At 42.7% G+C, this 17,176-nt stretch overlaps 2 protein-coding genes across 6 annotated transcripts in view; one reads left to right on the forward strand and one right to left on the reverse strand.

The window, feature by feature from the left end:
* Positions 1–1,849, forward strand: part of SMYD2 (SET and MYND domain containing 2) — a 31,352-nt gene extending 29,503 nt beyond the window's left edge. For 4 of the 5 annotated variants that reach the window (XM_055816074.1, XM_055816076.1, XM_055816077.1 and 1 more), the window contains one exon: positions 186–1,849. In XM_055816074.1, the coding sequence (XP_055672049.1) occupies positions 186–266 (81 nt within the window). In that variant the 3' untranslated portion in view covers positions 267–1,849. The remainder of the gene's footprint in view (positions 1–185) is intronic. The other variant, XR_008749157.1, reaches the window with a different exon arrangement.
* Positions 1,850–2,973: 1,124 nt separating this feature from the next.
* The window catches only part of PTPN14 (protein tyrosine phosphatase non-receptor type 14), a 118,694-nt gene continuing 104,491 nt past the window's right edge, over positions 2,974–17,176 (reverse strand). The window contains exons 16-19 of the mRNA XM_027788480.2: positions 16,736–16,864; positions 15,550–15,784; positions 13,195–13,358; positions 2,974–8,736 (exon numbers count right to left, since the gene is read on the reverse strand). Coding sequence (XP_027644281.2) covers positions 8,608–8,736; positions 13,195–13,358; positions 15,550–15,784; positions 16,736–16,864 — 657 coding nt within the window. The 3' untranslated portion in view covers positions 2,974–8,607. The remainder of the gene's footprint in view (positions 8,737–13,194; positions 13,359–15,549; positions 15,785–16,735; positions 16,865–17,176) is intronic.

Below are 17,176 nucleotides of genomic sequence, written 5' to 3' on the forward strand. Positions count from 1 at the left end.
TATTCTCTGAATGTAAAACCTTTATTACTTAGTTTTGAATTTCATTTTATTTCCTACTGGGTTTATGACTACAAGGGGACAAAAAGTAGCTAGAGGTGTCAGACTGTTTCAAACCTCTAAAGAGAGTATTTATAGCCTGGTGTTATATATGAATCAATTGTGTGAATATTTTTTTCTTTTCATAGGCAATTGCTATCATGGAAGTAGCACACGGGAAGGATCATCCATACATTTCAGAGATCAAAAAGGAATTAGAGGGCCACTGAGCCTTTGAATCTATGCAATCCTTCAAACCTTTATTTAAAAAGCCCTGTTATGGAAACCTTCAGGAGCGCTTTGAAAAACGGTAGAGTATGAACACAGCTCTGTCCTATAATTGGAATGACAAACACACTTAGGCCTTGCAAAATGTTCCGAGCTTTCAACACATCTACAACTGCCTTTTTTCTTTTTTTTTTTTTTTTTTTTGAGGAAGCATTCATGGTTTCTTAAAGGTTATGCCTTCTGACAGCTCACATGCAAAAGTGGCCATTTTTTTCTTCATGGGTTTTAATGTGTATCTTATTTGTGTCAAGTAAATAAAGTGTTCTTGACCCCTCTTGATTGCACTTACACACTTACATGGGTGCAGTAGTTCTGCCAAATGTTTCATTTAATCTGACAAATTAAGTAGCAAAAGCTGTACTTGTTGTTGTTGTTGTGGTTTAGTATCCAATTCCCCTTTTCACAAATCATTTTTGTTTGCAGTGACTTAGCTGAGAGAAGGGGTGACGAGGGTGATGAATTCTGCGCATTGTGCAGGAAAGCCACCATCATTCCCTCGGGCAGTTAATCTGCAGGCCCAGCGCTGCTCCGGGTAGGTGGGGATCGGGGGATTCATCCCTGTACGGACCTAGAGCTCGGCATGTTTCATACAGAGAACACTGGCACCTACCTCAGAGCTGGAAGGCTTGCACTAGGCATGAGTTGTGCAACGGCTGGCTTTTTAATCCCCTTTAAAAATTTATTGCAGAACAGAGCTGTTATTTCCTTATAGCTGTACCTTTGACTCCAGTGGATTAAAACTATTCTATTAATACATTAGCAATTGCTTTTAATAGAGGAACAGGAGCATTTTCTGAGGAAAAAAATTGAAGACAGCTTTTTCTGGCCATATGTAAGAGCAGAGGTTGGTTTTTTTTTCCTCCGTTTAGCTGAATGACAGGAGATTGCTTTTAAGGATTGGGAAGAGGAGGGAGAGTGTGGCTGTGATGCTGGAAGTACAAAGTTGGAATATGTTGCACAGTAAAACTCCATGACCATTCCTTACTGCTTTCACAGCTTATGAAGTATGATGACAGAGAGAGAACGCATTGCTATTAAGAACTTCATCTTATTTTCTTTCCTGTAAGCGCTGCTCTGAAAATAAAACTGGTGGAGAACAAGGGTTTGTCAGCTCATTTTGCTGAAAGCTTTCATTGCTCTCTAGCCAGCAATTGTTGCTGGAGTACATAGAACTGCACCAGATCTTACGATTCCGGAAGGCCGGGGCCACTTAGCTACAGCCAAGCCCAGGAAGAGAGTACCAGCCGACTACTTTTATCCTAACATCTATCATGTCAAGTAAACCCACAGCCAGAGAACTAGCACCTTCCCTTCAGGAAGCCTGGCCAGAGCCCAGATTATACTTTGGGACTGAAGAATGGGATCGGTTTACCACGAGCACCAGTAGGAGACTTGCCTGCATGAAACTTGGATGACAGGTTACAGAAGGTTCTTCAGCGCTCACTGTGGCCCCGGCTGTGCCTGTCAGTTTAACATGGGAAAGTAATACAAGCACAGTAGGTGTAAATGCAAAACCTTAAGCTGGTACAGGAAAGAACACAAGCATAGTTTTCCTTGAAAAAAAAATGGTTTATTGTATACTGTGAGTATGAAGGACAGCCTTACCAAAAACACTTAGTGAGTGAAGACATTCTCGTATTTGCAAAAGCATATAAGAAACTATTTACACAAAGGCAGTGAAAGGGGTAAAAAATTATTGCAGTCAATTAATGCTGAATAAACTTTATAAAAAGAGAAAGTAAAGAAACAGTGCAAAAATACTGTCAAAAGTAATCAGTTCTATACACAAGATAAAACTGACAAGCATAAGCTTATGTACTGATATGAATAATACATTAGAATATAAAATAGCATGCATAGATTTTTTTTTTAAAGGCTTTCAATAGCATAGAATAGTTCTGCCATTCAGCCCTAACAGGAGGGAGGGGGGGGCAGGAAGGGCACATAACTGATGTCTCATTTCTCCACAAAATGCGTACATACCATGAGGTGGGGGGATTCAAATCACTGTTTTGTTCTAAACTCTCGTGTACAGAATTACAGAACAAATAAAACAGGAAATAACAAAATACTGAAGTAAAACAGGACAGTAAAATCCAGTGGCATAAACATGTTATTTCATTTAACATATATCCCACACAGTTATATATGGGAATATTACAGTCATCTGCATGTGTAAACTTCTTTCCTTTGTAAAATAACCAAAGAAAGGTACTTTACTAATGAGGAAAATGTTTTCTGTATGGAGCAATCTCAACAGGATAAACATTGTATTAACAGTGTTTCTGGCACTAAGGATTTTTTCTTTTAAAGACAGAGTAGCAGCAAGAAAATACTTCTGTTTAACATACACAAAAAGGAAGTTCTTGTAAATGTAGTGTATAATTAAGTTGTGGAACCTACCAACACAGGACATTGTGAAGGCCAGAGGGATAAATGGGTTCTAAAGACAAGGTGATGAGATTCACAGAGGATGGATCCATCAGCAGTTTTTCAACACGGGCAGGATGTAACTGTTGCCTTAGGAAGGCCCTGAAGGACTGGTTGCCAGGTGTGCTGGAGGGGCCGAGCACCCTCTTCCAGACACATTCGTGATTCTCCCTGAGGTGTCAGCTACCAGCTGCGGGAAGCCACTGCCTTTTATTCCTGCCTGCCTAATTCGGGAACACTGCCCCTGAAATAGCTGGAGCTGAGTGTCCAAAACACTGAGTCCTTACCCAGGTGATCTGAAAGAGTAAAACTACTAAGGACTATATTCATTTCAGGGATCAGCAGAAGTATGAATCTTTCCCTTGCTGTTAAAGAGTGCTGGGATCCTCCAGTGAAAGCTGCTATTTTATTGCTGACTTCCAGTAGCCTTCCAAAGGCAAAGTCCTGCTGTTGTGGCATGTGGGAAAGCACAGGCAACAAAACTTGAAAGAAACGCCAGCCAAAAAATATTTGGCTGAGAGGAACCAAGGGAACTGTAGCCTCAAAGACTAAAAAGATAGTCTAGAAGACTTAAAAGATACTCTAATAAACACTGATATTTTTGACCTGCGTGCTAAATGTTTTGTTTCACAACCTGATGCAGTTTATCTATGGTTAAGACCTCCATCTTCTGTTGTTTGCCCAGCAGCCCAGGCAGTCAGCTGTTACCTTCCTGAAATCGCAGTCCCTGCAAGCTGAGGCTGCATGCAGCTGCATGTATGACATCCTCCTCTCCAAAGACTAAGCTGGCATCTGTAGTTCCCATAGCACCACGTTCTACAAGAAAACCTCTCTACGAGGCGAAGAATGACCTGGGGCGATTGCCTTTGGGGTTTATAGACTTGTAACCTTTTCTCTTGTTGGCATCAAAACCCTTCTCCAAACTCCGCGTGACTTGGACTATACAGCAGCAGATTTATATCCAGTTTTGTAGAGGGGTGATCAAATGACGTTTTCATGCAGTGCAGCGCTTCCCTTTCAAGGTCAGTTCTGGTACTTGCTCCTTCTGTACAATGCATCCTTTATTTCACGCGCTGGATGCCACCCTAGCTCTCTGGATGTAAAGCATTCTTAACAAGAACTGCTACAGCAGGTACCGGCCATCTTGATGCGTCCACTTTCTGAGCACAGCGTTCACAAACTGTTCGCAAGACTGACAACAGCCAGTTCAGTCTCCACCTCACCCCAGGAGACCGGTGGGAAGTCAGCGGGGTGGAATGCAGCATGGGCAGTAGCTCTGAACTTTCCCCATCGATGTGTGCTCCATCCAGGCACGAGATTGCCCATCAGCACTTATTTTAGGGTCGCTTGTGGGCTACGCAGACATAGCAGGTATTGGATCAAAAAATAATGTGTTAGTTTAAAATGACCATCTCATGAGACTTACTCATTCTTTTCCAACTTATTTTTTTTCCTATTTGCATTTCTGTCTGTTTACAAGAAAGTATTTTTTTTTAAAAAAAAAAGCTCTTGAAATCATGCAAATAATAATATTTGTGGCTAACTGATATAAGTAAGTGGAACAAATGGGCTGCGATGTACTTTTTATAAGGACTACGTTAGCAGTTGATTGAGTAAGTTCTCACAGATGATGTCTCCTGCCAGCTGCAACCAGTTTAGGGAAGAGGCATTTCTGGTAAGGCTGAGTATTTAGGGTCCCTATATACCTGTAGAGGAGAAAGTTTGTGGGACAAGCTTCATCCTTCCTCAGGTAGTCAAAGGACAAGAGGTGCGAAGGTAGGCCTGGGGAGGAGCTGGAACGAGTAGGAGCTGAGCAGCTGATCTCCACCGTCCTCCAGTGCAGCAGCGGGGGGCAGGAGCAGGATGCCCACAGCTCGGAGCAGCGCCAGAACGCGGCTGTCATCTCGCCCATCCCTGATCAGACAGTGTTGAGCGTCAAGTGGTCAGACCGTAACTCTAACCAAGAATTTGATGCCAGCAACCTGAATACTACCATTGCTAAGAGTTCAAGGAACAAAATAAAAAAAAAGGGGGGTGGTGGTGTTAAATACAGATGAAGAGTGCACAAAAAGGAAAATATACACAAGGGATTCCCAAGTCAGACTTAACTCATCCACTCCGAGTTCTCTCTTAGAAGGAGCGAGGGAGGACAGGATAAATGTGCCAGACTGCACGGTGGGCGCCTCGGGCTAAGACTGCTTGTGTCAGACCCTTAAAGCTCCATTCATTTCCCGTTGGTGGCATCTTTGCGAGATTTTTCAATCCAGAGTTTATTCCAAATGGATGAAACAGGTCTCTTAGAACCTACCGTCATGCTTTGATGTTTTTAAAAAAAAAACGCAACCAACATGCAAGACAACATACAGCAACTCCAAACTGTCCTCCTTTTCTGCTTAAGGACTCTGCCGTTAAAGTCTGCAGGACGGAAACTAAACAGTACTGTTGCTTTAAGTCTCATGCTTTCATTCCTGCTATGACTAATAAAATTGGATGCAAAAATGCATTTTCCTGTCACTCCCTAAAGGTTAGGAAATACTGCCCAAGCAATTTTGGCCTGATAAAACTACAACAGGTTCAAAGTCAGAAGGTTCAGGTTTTGCCCTACAACATTTGCCCTATCACATTGCAATCATAAAACATCAGCATGCTGAGGTTTGGTTGCAAGCTGGAGTGGAAAAGAACCTCTGAAGACGTGCACCAGCCCAGCTCACTCACAGTATTAGCCGATCTACTCAAGATAAAATCTAGCAGGAAAAAATACATAGAAGTCAGATGAAAAGAAAAGTTTAAAATTGCCATTCTTTGACAACGAAAGGGAAAAAGTGAGTCACATTGGCCTCCGAACCAGCCACGTTAGGAGTTAATTGGAAATGACTGTTTACTACATGGCCACTTACTTGGCTCATTAATAGGCACTGACTTAATTTGGAAAGGATTTTTGATGCCATTTTATAATTAGTATTTTTCTAAGACACCTACGATGCATCTTTGCATAAAAAAACCCATTTGCTTAATTTTCTTCCTTTCAAACAGAGCTCTTTATATTCTCCTACGCAATAACTTTCCTGGGCTCCCTGTAGAAACAGAGGTATACATTCAGCCAAGAAGAACTGAATAATAAGACAGAGGAACAGATTCTTTTCCCTCCTGATTTTCAACTTCTCACATCCAAGTGGAGCAATGGGACTTGACAGCTCTGAGTTCAAACTTAATTCATCATTAGGAAATTACTCAAAAAGTTATAATGAGATAACTAATTTAATACACTTTGCTTCAAGGTTTATTCCTTGGCTTGTTTCCCAGATATAAAGCATCTCTGTGTAATTATCATGCAGATGCTGCTGAAAAGACTTTAAATGGTTGCTGCTAATTTAGTAAGAGATATGTTGGCAGTAGCAGAAGAAATTAGAGGAAAGCTGAAGTTGACTGAAAACTCAACTGATCCTTAAAAGGAACATGGTCAAGATATTAACAGCTACATAACTCCTCAGCATTTGTTGGTAGCTAGAAGTCTCCACCAGAATCCTTGTCACCTCGTTTGGCCTGTATTGCAGAGCACCAAATCAGCACAGCGCAGTTTTAATTTAAGACACATCCTGGTACAGAGCCTTAGCTTAAGCTCCCGCTGATTTTAGGGAAAGGTAGGTGTGTCGGTCCCTTCGGTGCTGAAGTTGGGAGTGCTTGTAGGCGTAGGCCTCTGTACGTTGACCAGGGGTTCAGAGGCAGGGATGCAATGGAAAAGCAGTGATGGGACTAAGAGATTAAATTTAACCTGGGAGAGGATTACCAAGAAAGACATTTTCATCATGGCAGAGTAACTGCGTTGCATCCCATGCCCCGAGAGGCTGTGAAATCTCCACCCTTGGGAGATTTCTTAAACTGGATCCTGGGCAAGCCTGCCCAAGTTTAAAGTTCGCTGTGGGGTGAGCAGGGCTGGGACCGGAGACCTCCAAGGCTCCTCTCCTGATCCATTCTCCAGCAATCGGACAGGACTGCTGAGTCGGAGAGTGTTGGACTGCTCGGGGACGGTGGCAGCATGCAGAGGTGGGAAAGAGGAGTCAGCATGAGGAGGGGGGCGACCTCAGTGCAGGAACTTTCCATCTCTTACACCAGAAATAAGCGTAAGAGTCCCACCACAACTTACTAAAGCTTTTTTTTTTTTTTTCCCTTTCTGTATTTTTTATAAATGCAGTTGCTATCACTTCTAAATAGCTTTAAGTAAATGCTTCCATGCACACGCTGCAAGATAATCCATAACACTATTTACTCCAGTGAAATAAACAGTTTAGAGAAGGGGATATGCACTGCCTTGTGCAGAACAGCCAGACAATGCTGAGGCAGAGGATGAGGAAGAGGGAGGAGGAGAGCACTAACTGCTGAGATACAGGACACGGGGATTTTTCCTTAGCTCTGTCACAGATTTCATTGTTGGCTATGGGCAAGTCAGTTAAGAATCTGTGCCCTAGTTACGTAGTGGAGGAGGTCTGTTTCCCTTTTCTGTTTGGGTTGTAAACTTCAGGCAAGAACTGTTTCTCCTTTATGTATTTATACAACATCCTCCTAATCCTAACTGGAATCCCAAACGCTACCAGGATAAAATAGTAATAATAAATAGGAGGGAGAATCCGAAGTGACTAGACCAAGAAAAGAGATGATCTGTGCAATTTAATACAAAAACACCCTAACAAAATGGGGTTTGCCAATACAGAATGAAAGACTGCTCCAGATTTTTCTTAAACCACGAGGCACTGACGGGAAGAATCAAGAAAGACTCTGAGCTAAAGCTCTCAAGGGTCACTATTTGGAGATCTCTGATATGGAGGGAAGACCATGTCAATCATTTTGACAAAGCTGAAATGACTAGAAGGTAAAATGATTACAGTGCTGATGACAACAGTTCACATGTGAAACTAAGGCAACTGGAGATGCCCAACTTAAATGAGATTCCTTTTCTACAGGAGGTGAGCCTCAAGGCAATCAAGCTTTCAGTGTAATTCAGGAGAAGGTGCTTGATTTGAGCAGGGCTTTTTTCAGTTGCATTTAGTTGAAATTCCTGTGCTGTTCAACCCACAACCACCACAGTTACCAGAAAGACCCGTTCACCGACCTCAGCCTGCTGCTCTGGGTCACCGCACCTCACGCTGCACTGCTGCGACTCCTCTGAATCCCTTCAAGGACTGCAGACAGTAGCAAAGGCCTCATTTAAAAGCTCTGATAGTGCCTTTTTCAAGGACTACTCTAAAACCGTAATTCTTGTGAAATTTGAACAGTTCAGCACCCAAAACTCTGTGCCCTCACAACGGCCTGTGTTTGAGCCCTCTGTAACGTGCCCTGCTGCATGTGCAGAGCCTCAGGTCTCCGTGCTCCAGGACTCTGTTCCCTCAGCTTCCACTTGTACAGAGCTGTAGCTGACATCGAGCAGGTCCTGTTTTTACCACAGAAGCCACATACCTGGGTCCAAAGTGTTCTTACATGAGAAAAAGCCCACTGCCAAATAACTGTTCATTTCAGAAGCTGCGCAGCAAAACAAAAGCCAGTAAACTACCTTTACAAAGGAATGCTTTCCTTATGGACATGTTACAATGCAGACCAGTCATGTCAAATGTGGTTCAATTTGAAGGTCACTATAAGTTTTACACGTTATTAAAGTAATTCACAAGTTATTCCAAGAAAAAATAAATTATATGTTGTATAAAATAATCCATGGGAGACTCTAGTAAAGAATAATTCCTTACTTTCAAGACAACTTTAAAATGTGCAGCATATGCACACAGTGTTGTCAAGGCAGTTCCCCTTGTTCATCAGTAAGGTTCAGTCAGATCCATAAAGCTGGGTCTGGGATGTTTGAAAAGATTAAATAAGTCTGGAGTTTTGCAGGAACTGGATGAGCACTTGATAGACAAACTTGTACTGGGCTATGGTCTGGATCATAAACATTCTCTGCTCCCGCAGGTGTCTCAGCATCACAGGAACATCCACTTTCTGTAACGTAAAGGGAACAAAAACCAACCCATAAGTATGTCGGTTCATTAAATCAGTCATCTCAAATACTAGTTATCTGACACAGGGAACTGTACTGTATTTATATAACGTAATGAATTATAACCAACCGTCGTGAAATACTGCTTCCCCCCCCGCAACAACAAGGGAGTTTCATTTCAAGGAGTATTACAGTAGCATATACAGGTTACTACATATCCAATGCTTTCCCCACTGAAGCTTACAGGAATTTCTGGAGTAATGTAAATGAGCAGATGACCAAAGACTTGACTTCCAGTTGCGTACTGCTGATTACCTCTCAGCAGATCATCAACTGAACGCGTAAGAAAAGGACTGCTTCTCTTTGCAGTTTTTTCTGCTTCAGCATTGAACCAAATTTATTGTATTATCTCAGGTTAAAGGCTAGATGTATCAGGAAGGTCTAGTACAAAATTTAAAGAGTGAAGATTATATAGCTCAGTTCACACTCTCCCACCAAGTGCATCAACAGGCCCTGCGGCCACCTGCATACCGCACTCTGATCCATGGTCAAACATTCATAGAGGGATGGTCTGAGAGATTTTTCAAATGGCAAGCAGGCGTCAGGATCATAAGAACAAAGGTTCCTTGGACAAAATCAAAAGTGCAGGCAAAGGCACTGATCCATCCACTAACAGAGAAGGGAACTCACTGTCACCAAAAGATCCAGAAACTCTGACACCTGACCTCCCACAGCCAAGTCTATGCTAGTAAATAACACTGCAGGAGAAAGAAATCTGTAAAGTGAAACAAGGACCTAGTATCCACAATACGTGTTTTGCAGACTTCAGGCCAGCATCGGTCTGTTGGCATCTACTGCGCATCCACTAGCAGCTGGGACACGTTAGGTGCTCTCCGCGGCGGCATCTTCCAGCTTAGTTTCATACAAAAGAAATCCACTCACATGTCCTGAAAATGCTCTGAACAAGAACTAAAGCACAGTAAGCGGGGACGGATCAGAAGATCCACTGTGCAAGTACATCCCTAACCCCACTGAGCACACTGGGGCACAGGCACCCTGTAATGGTCTGAATTCAAAACCAAAGGAGTGTGTGGAACAGAGGCCCGTGAGGTAAAAGCACTGGGAATCACTGCACATTCCATTCATTGTTACCATCGGATCTCTGGCACTTAGGGACCAAAACACCTGTGATGTTACTCTGTTTTATCTGCTACACCAGGAGCTGTTCAGAAGTCATTGAGCCACGAAGCTCAGCCTGCCAGGCTCAGATTCGAAAAGCGTTTAAATTGACCCAGGATGAGGGATACAAATGCCTCTGCAGCAGCAAATGCAAGCGTTCAGATACATGCTATTTTTGAGGAGGCTCTTAAGCAGTTCAAGATATAAAACTGAAGAACGGTTACTCTTGCCAGGCAACACAAACTGCGCTTTGTAATGCCAGTTTGCCATTCCAGAAACACAAAAAGGAACTTGGCAAGTGTTTTGGCTGAGATGAGAAATGCTACAAGCACAATGCCTGGACAAATGGACAGAGAACCAACTTGGTAACCTTTGGAGGTGCAACTGAGCATGGAGTCTGCTTCCATGCACACTGGAAGTTTTCTGGCAAGTTTTAAATAAAAACCACGCTGCATATCCATTTCTGACCATATATGTAGAACTCAGAATCTCCACTCCATGTGAACAAGCCCTAACTCGTAGGCTATCACTTTCTGAAAACAAGGCTAAATACACTGCCACATACCCCAACAAGCTGTTGTAAATGAACATCTCTAGAGAGTCAACAAGCGTAAAGATTTCTGATGAGTAATACCATATTATGGTCAAACAGGTGCAAAGAAAAACGTAAGCTCTTTCCAGTTAACTCTGCTAATCTGGAGAAAGCCTCCCCGGACTCAGGTGGTTATGAAAGCCACGCAGTCCTTGCTGAGCAGAGTCATGCAGAACCTGATCTCACCTGAGCAACGGCAACAAAAATGCAGGCCAGCTTTGACCTGCACACCACGTTCCTCTCTCAGCAGTTCAGTGCCTGACAGCTCATTGATTTTTAGTGGGCACACAGTGATCCGTGCACCTCCTCAAAATGTGTAAGTCTTTGACTGATCTCAGAAATGAAAGAAAACCCCATCCTGCCTATTTGACCTCGCTATTTGTAGTCAACTTAGTGTTTTACTCCACGTAAGCAGAATCTTCAAAGTCACCTTCATCACAACATGTGTTAAAAAAAAAGCCACGTAATGCTTTGCTAAGGTGGCATTTGCAAAAAGAACAAACAAAAACGCTACTCGTTTCTGACTCCCCAGCTAAAAGATCTCCCCTATGAAAACGCACTGCAGCTGCAATCATGAGTTAGTGTCCTGGTGCCAAGTCAGAAATAGAAGTTGGTAGAGGAGGATCTCAATTACTTTCTTGTCCTGTGTGTCTACAGCAGTAAGGATGTAATGATGTGACATATTACTTACTACACAGCGAGTTACTGAAACTATATCCCTGCAATGAGATACATGGCTTTAGACTCAACCAGCAATTGCCCAGAAGCAATTAGAATTGCCCTGAAGCTGTAGAGAGTTGGATTACACATGGCTTTTTACCTAAACCTGAAACCTCAGACTCAAGAGTTCTGCTTTTGGTTCCAGCACTGCAGCAGACTTTCTGAGGTGGTCTGTATCAGGATTTTCAACCTCCCTCCCCTTTTTACCTTCACCGCTAAAATGGTAATATTACTTACTAGGCCACTTCTCAGGATATCAACCAGTTCATAAGACTAAAGCATTTTAAGGAAGAAGTAATTTTATTTCAGAAAAAAAAAACCCAATTAATCCTACTTCAAAATAAACCAGTAAAACTGCTGCATGAAAAGGAACCTTCTCTCTGCAGAATGCAGTATCTGTCACAAACTGAAAATATACTGTTAGCATTTTTAATCTTTTTTTTAATTAGATCTTAACAAACCAAAAATATTAACTTAGTACAATCAAGAGCAACAAAGCCCTTAAGGAAAATTGTCTGTAATATTAATGATGATTTTCACCATTAATCAAGACAAAGAATTGTTTAATAAAGGAACATCAGAGAAATCCCTCATTACTGAGCACTACCATCAGCTCCTAGTGAAGTTGATGAGAGTTCTTCTGAACGTCAGGGCTCACCCGCTTGCTCAGATGTTGAGTTACTGCCTTTATCTTGGCTTGCTACTCAGCTAGTCTTTGCCAAATAGGTGACTTCTGTCAACTGCAGACAAACTGAGGTGGCCGGAATGTGCTGTGCACCTGTTAAGTGTTTGTTCCTGGCACACCGTTAGAATACAGAGGTTACTATAAAGCAGATGCAGCTACACTGACACTCACGATTCGGGTACGGCTCTTGCAACTATCCAGATTTCCTCTGGCATGTAGAAATGGCATGCCTGCTGTGTGAGCAACGGAAGCAGTCACTTCTGCATCAACTTTTTCAAAAATGGTGATGAAGAGGGATGTGTACTAGTACTTGCCTGCTTTAGGACTCACATTTTTGAATGAGCCAGAAAGCTGCCCTTTGCATAGTGCCTTGCAGAGAAAGGCTCCAACCTGTAACTCCTCTAAGGTAACACAGAAGGTAGGTGAGCATTTCAGGTGTGTACATCCAGTCTTCCCTGAATTTCAAGCAACTCATCCAGTGGATGACGAATGGAAGGGGCCGTTGATATATGTCTGTTTGTCACTCTTGCTGCATTCTGATCTCTACAAGAGGTTTTGGTCTTTGAGCAATTCCTTTGACAACATAAACCCCGAGTTTCAATAGCTGTTGTGTTGAAACTGTGTGGCACATGATTATTCCAGATGTGATGTTCTTCCTGGACAGTTCCTCAGTGACACAGGCCACAGAGGAAAAGCAAATTGCTACACACAGTTACTCATCATTCTTATTACTGCTCTTATTCTTAAATCTAAACTGTATTAGTAGTCTTGTAATATTGGCTGCAGTTCCTAAAGCCCTGTTCCCCAACAGACACACACCTTTTTCTTAAGACACGGTTAAGTTTTGTTCCAGATGAGGTCAGAGACAATACAAGAGTGAGGACGGAGTCCAAAGAGTGAATTTAGAGAGCAGAACATCTTAGTTAAAGCAAGGAAGCTGATATTATTCTCTAGCCTCTCAGGTAGTTCTTGTAAGCACGCTGTCTCTAGACTGCTAATTAAATACAGGTATGAATTAGACTAAATTCTTAAGAGAGAGAAGAAAGCCCTAATTTTGAATGTATTAAAACAATACCAATAAAACCCCTGTAATATCAACTCAACAGAAAACTGCAAGAAGTAACCTGCCATGGGAAATCTCTGCCTGTTGCATTTAAGGCCCTTGTCTCAAAAAGGGTCGTAAGAAAGCAAGCACTCTTCTGCCTTGTAATTTTAGCCTCAGAAACATAGGTAGTTAGTCAAGGAATGAGCTTGGGGTTTGTCTTGAGAAAGAAGTTGACTTACTTCATTATGCTCCAAGCACCCGATCATCAGTTCTGTTAGGATAACCACTCCGGTCCTCCCTACCCCTGCGCTGCAGTGAACCACGATAGGAGGGTTGCAGTTGTTGCTGCTGTCCAGCACACTGTTGGTGTGGCGACGCACTGACTGTATCTCCTCCAAGTAAGCTGCAAGATAAAATGCAGGCAAAGTTGCAAACATCTGTATGTCCGATATAAAAAACGGGGGGTGGGGTGGGGAAGAATACAGAAAAGTCTTTCTTTGTCAGTGTCAATAATTTACTTTTTTTACAACATACTAATTATTTTGGCCAGGATGCACTGAACAGCACTGAATCCAGAAAGTACCAGCTGGGTGTCAATTATTACTTGGGAGTCTGCTCCTTTAAATTAAATAGTTCTTTGAAAAAATTAAATTCTGTTTTCCCCTCTGCAAATCTCCAGGTCCCTTAAGCAGATGAATCTAGACATTACTTACAGAAATTCCTGCTATTAACAGGCTGGGATCAAAACAAAAGCTAAGTCCCATTGAAAGTACTGCCTGTCAAAGCCAGTATCACAGGTGGGAAGCGAGCATCCATCTGCCCCATTTCCTTCTCCCTCCCTTCTAGAGTGAGACAGGATCTCACCCAACTCTTTGCTCAGGGTTTGTTTCTCAACGGCTATGAGCCCTTCTGGGAGCTCACTGTCTTTGTTTTCCCTGAAGCCATTTCTGTCTAGAAAGCGCATGACTCAAGAACGGTTGCCTTGTGTGGCTGTCTTAGTGTTGTTGAACACATTCTACTGTCAAACTGCACAGAGAACCTTATACACTGGAAGTTCACCTGCTTAGATAAACACACCATAAACTCCAACTCTGACCTCTAAACATCATTCCAGCATAGTCTAGATGCACGATACAGACAGACCTCACCCAGAAAGAGCTATCCAGATGCAGAACTCTGACACTTGGCTTCCCACCAGTCAGAATGGGAAGCAAGATCTGAGCTGAACTCTCCTGCCGTGACTCTTGGTATCATGGCACTGCAGCTTGAGCAGCCCTTCCGACACAGGCAGGCTGTGGCTGGAGGCCTACCAGCATCAGAAAAGCTGCATTTTAATGCACACAGTGAAATGGGACCGTACGTGGTGGCAAACAACGGAACACAGGAAACGGCAACAACCAGGTTCCAATTACTGCCATGCCCAACCACGGCTACAGGGGTTGGTAGGAGAAACAAAGAATGAAACGAACTAGGAACTGGGCAATGGTTTTGCCTTAAAGACAGATCCCATGGCAGATCTCTTTCACCAAAGCTGAAACATCATTTTTATTTTCTGCCCTAGTGACAGAACTGGGAAAAGGAGGACATGAATTTACATCAATCTTACACCAGGCAAAGGAGAGCGGATCACTAAAGGACTGTAGCTGTGTCAAGACTGAAGTGGAACTAATGGTCCTTGCTGAGAGAGGACTTAGCTGAAACAGAGCTATGCTGCTGCAGCTGCAAAGCTTGCAGGAACAAAGAGGGCAGGCATCTCCGCTGCATCAGCACACCACGTACAGACTGCTTCAGCAGCAACTTAGAGATCTCTGCATCATGCTCTACTGTAGCGCCAGAGATGTGGCTTTAGTTAAATAACAGCTGAATTCCTATTACTTAATACGGTAGTGTTTGTTCCTTGGTAAGAAGTAGGAGGTGTTATTAGCTCATTACAGATGAATATAATGTCTGTATTTTCAGAAATGCATGAACCAGGATCATATTTAATTGGGAAGGCCCTTAGCATTGCCGGGGTACACGTGGTTAGAAAAGTGGCAGTGAGTTCAGGCTTACTGCACGTGTGAGGGAGCCCTCTGCTCTTTTGTAACAAGTCCGGTGCCTCTGGACTACTGAATGCTGCTGTCAGCAATAAGGGCCTCCTTTGAAACTGGAGGAGTTGTGCCATATTTCACTAGTATCTGAACCTCTCTCACCCAGACCTCTCTAATCACGTTTGTGTGCAGCCCGATACCTCCTACACTTATTAGGAAGCTGGGAAGTGGCAATAACTTATACTGACAGATCAGCCAGCAGAGGTATCCTATTATTTAAAATTTCCTGAGTCTTTAGAACTGCTGCTGCCTCTGATTTTTCCTCCTGTTATGTCAGGTCTTTCAGGACCAAAATCCTCAATCACCTTAGCTGCCGCCTCTTGAGTGCCACTTTTTTTCTCCAAATCACAGCAAAGTAAGTACAACCTGGTTGAGGCCTTTGTATGCCACAGCAATAACAATTTATTATCAGTACCACAGCTGTAACTAAGTGCAGTGAACTGAATCCAGTGTGAGCAACCTTTTCCTTGATGTATTTTATCATGCAAGTTAAAGAAATCTTACATAAAAAGCCTTGGACTTCTTCTGGACACCCATGATCTGGCCAGTCAGTATACTGCAAATGCCACACTGTCCTCTCTTGTCCATAGAGAAGATGCTTAACCTTCAGACCAGTAGTCGCATAGCAGCCAGAGTCTGTGCGGAACTTGGTTGTCACCTTGAACTTCCCATAAGTGGCTGAGCTGTGCTTAGAGCCCAGTTTAGGCCAATAACGATGACTCTTACTTCTTCCTCCCTCCTTAATAACACACACACACACAAAAAAAAGCCATTAGTTTCTTCAATTAAAATTCTCCACAAACAGAGGGCATAAAACATAAGCCAAGTATTCTTATTTCAAATTACTGGAAGAGCAAGGAGCATCCCACAAAGTAAGGAAAATATCCATGAACTATATGGCTGAGAGTTTTAAGTTTTTCTTAAGCATAAAAATGCTTGAAGAACTCACTCTTGTCTCGTGGCAAAAGCCAGCTACTGCCTACAGCACCTCGGTAAATATTCTCCTCCTGGGAAAGCCTCTCCTTTAAATGGAAAGAGATTCTCTTCAGCAGCTTCTAAGTATCTGTTGATCAGCCTTGGGAACTGGACAGTGACTTGATGTACTATGGCACTCCCTGTGTTTGCTAAAGCATCCAGGCGTAAGGCTGAATGCAGCATTATCTAGCAACGCGTGCCAGTTCTTATAACATAGCACATAGTTCTTGGATGACAATAGAAACAACTGTTTTGCTTGGCATATGAATAAAAAGATTTTTTTTTTCTTTTTCTTTTTTTTTCTTTTTTTTTTTTTTTTATATGGAGACTTGTACGGAAACAACAGCTTCTGGTCTCTTTTCAGCTGATAAGAGTGACGGTATGCAGAACTGACCTTGGATGGGGTGGAAGTCTGTGTCATTTTAACCAGAAGCAGTTCAGTGCTCTCACATTCCAATGGAAACATCTTTGTTTGGTTTGGCCAAACTGAAGCGAAGCAGGGGGAAGGGGGGGTTCTGCCCATTTCACTTTAGTACTTGCCAAGCAGGATCAGAAAGTTACAAAGTGTAATACTATAGCAGTACAGGCATATGTTCAAACAGAGTAAGAGGAAAAAGGGTTGCTGATAGAAAAGGCAGGTTACTGGAGTGGGAAGTGATGGTAACAGGAGATTTGCTCACATCAGAACGAACTGTACCTCTGTGATTTTACATACCTCCTCAGCTGTGACCATGGCTATAACGTTCACCCCCTGTTCCCACACCATCTGCCAGAAGTCATGGCACGTGTGTGGCAGAGGGCCTTGGGTAGCAATGTAGTGCCACTCCTCTCCACCTACAGTAACCTGGGGGTAAGGAAAAAAAAAAAACCCAAAAAAGAAACAAACAGTCAGCACCCAAATTCTCAGCAACATCTGTATCAGAACTGCCCTTTAAACAAAAGAGATCATAATGGAACCTTTACTTCTTTGTTCTTCCACTTCTGTTCAAAATACTGAACAAGAATCAGCCTTTTGATAAGAGCAGATCTGATAAAACACAATCTTTGGTGCTTCCAAGTCCTTTCTTGATGCCCATACACATAAAGCCTTGACCAAAACATCACCTGTTTTTCTTGCCATTGCATCTGGAGCATACAGATCAAAACATAAATATTT

The sequence above is a fragment of the Falco peregrinus genome, chromosome 11, assembly GCF_023634155.1.
Source record: "Falco peregrinus isolate bFalPer1 chromosome 11, bFalPer1.pri, whole genome shotgun sequence".
Classification (NCBI taxonomy): Eukaryota; Metazoa; Chordata; class Aves; order Falconiformes; family Falconidae; genus Falco; species Falco peregrinus.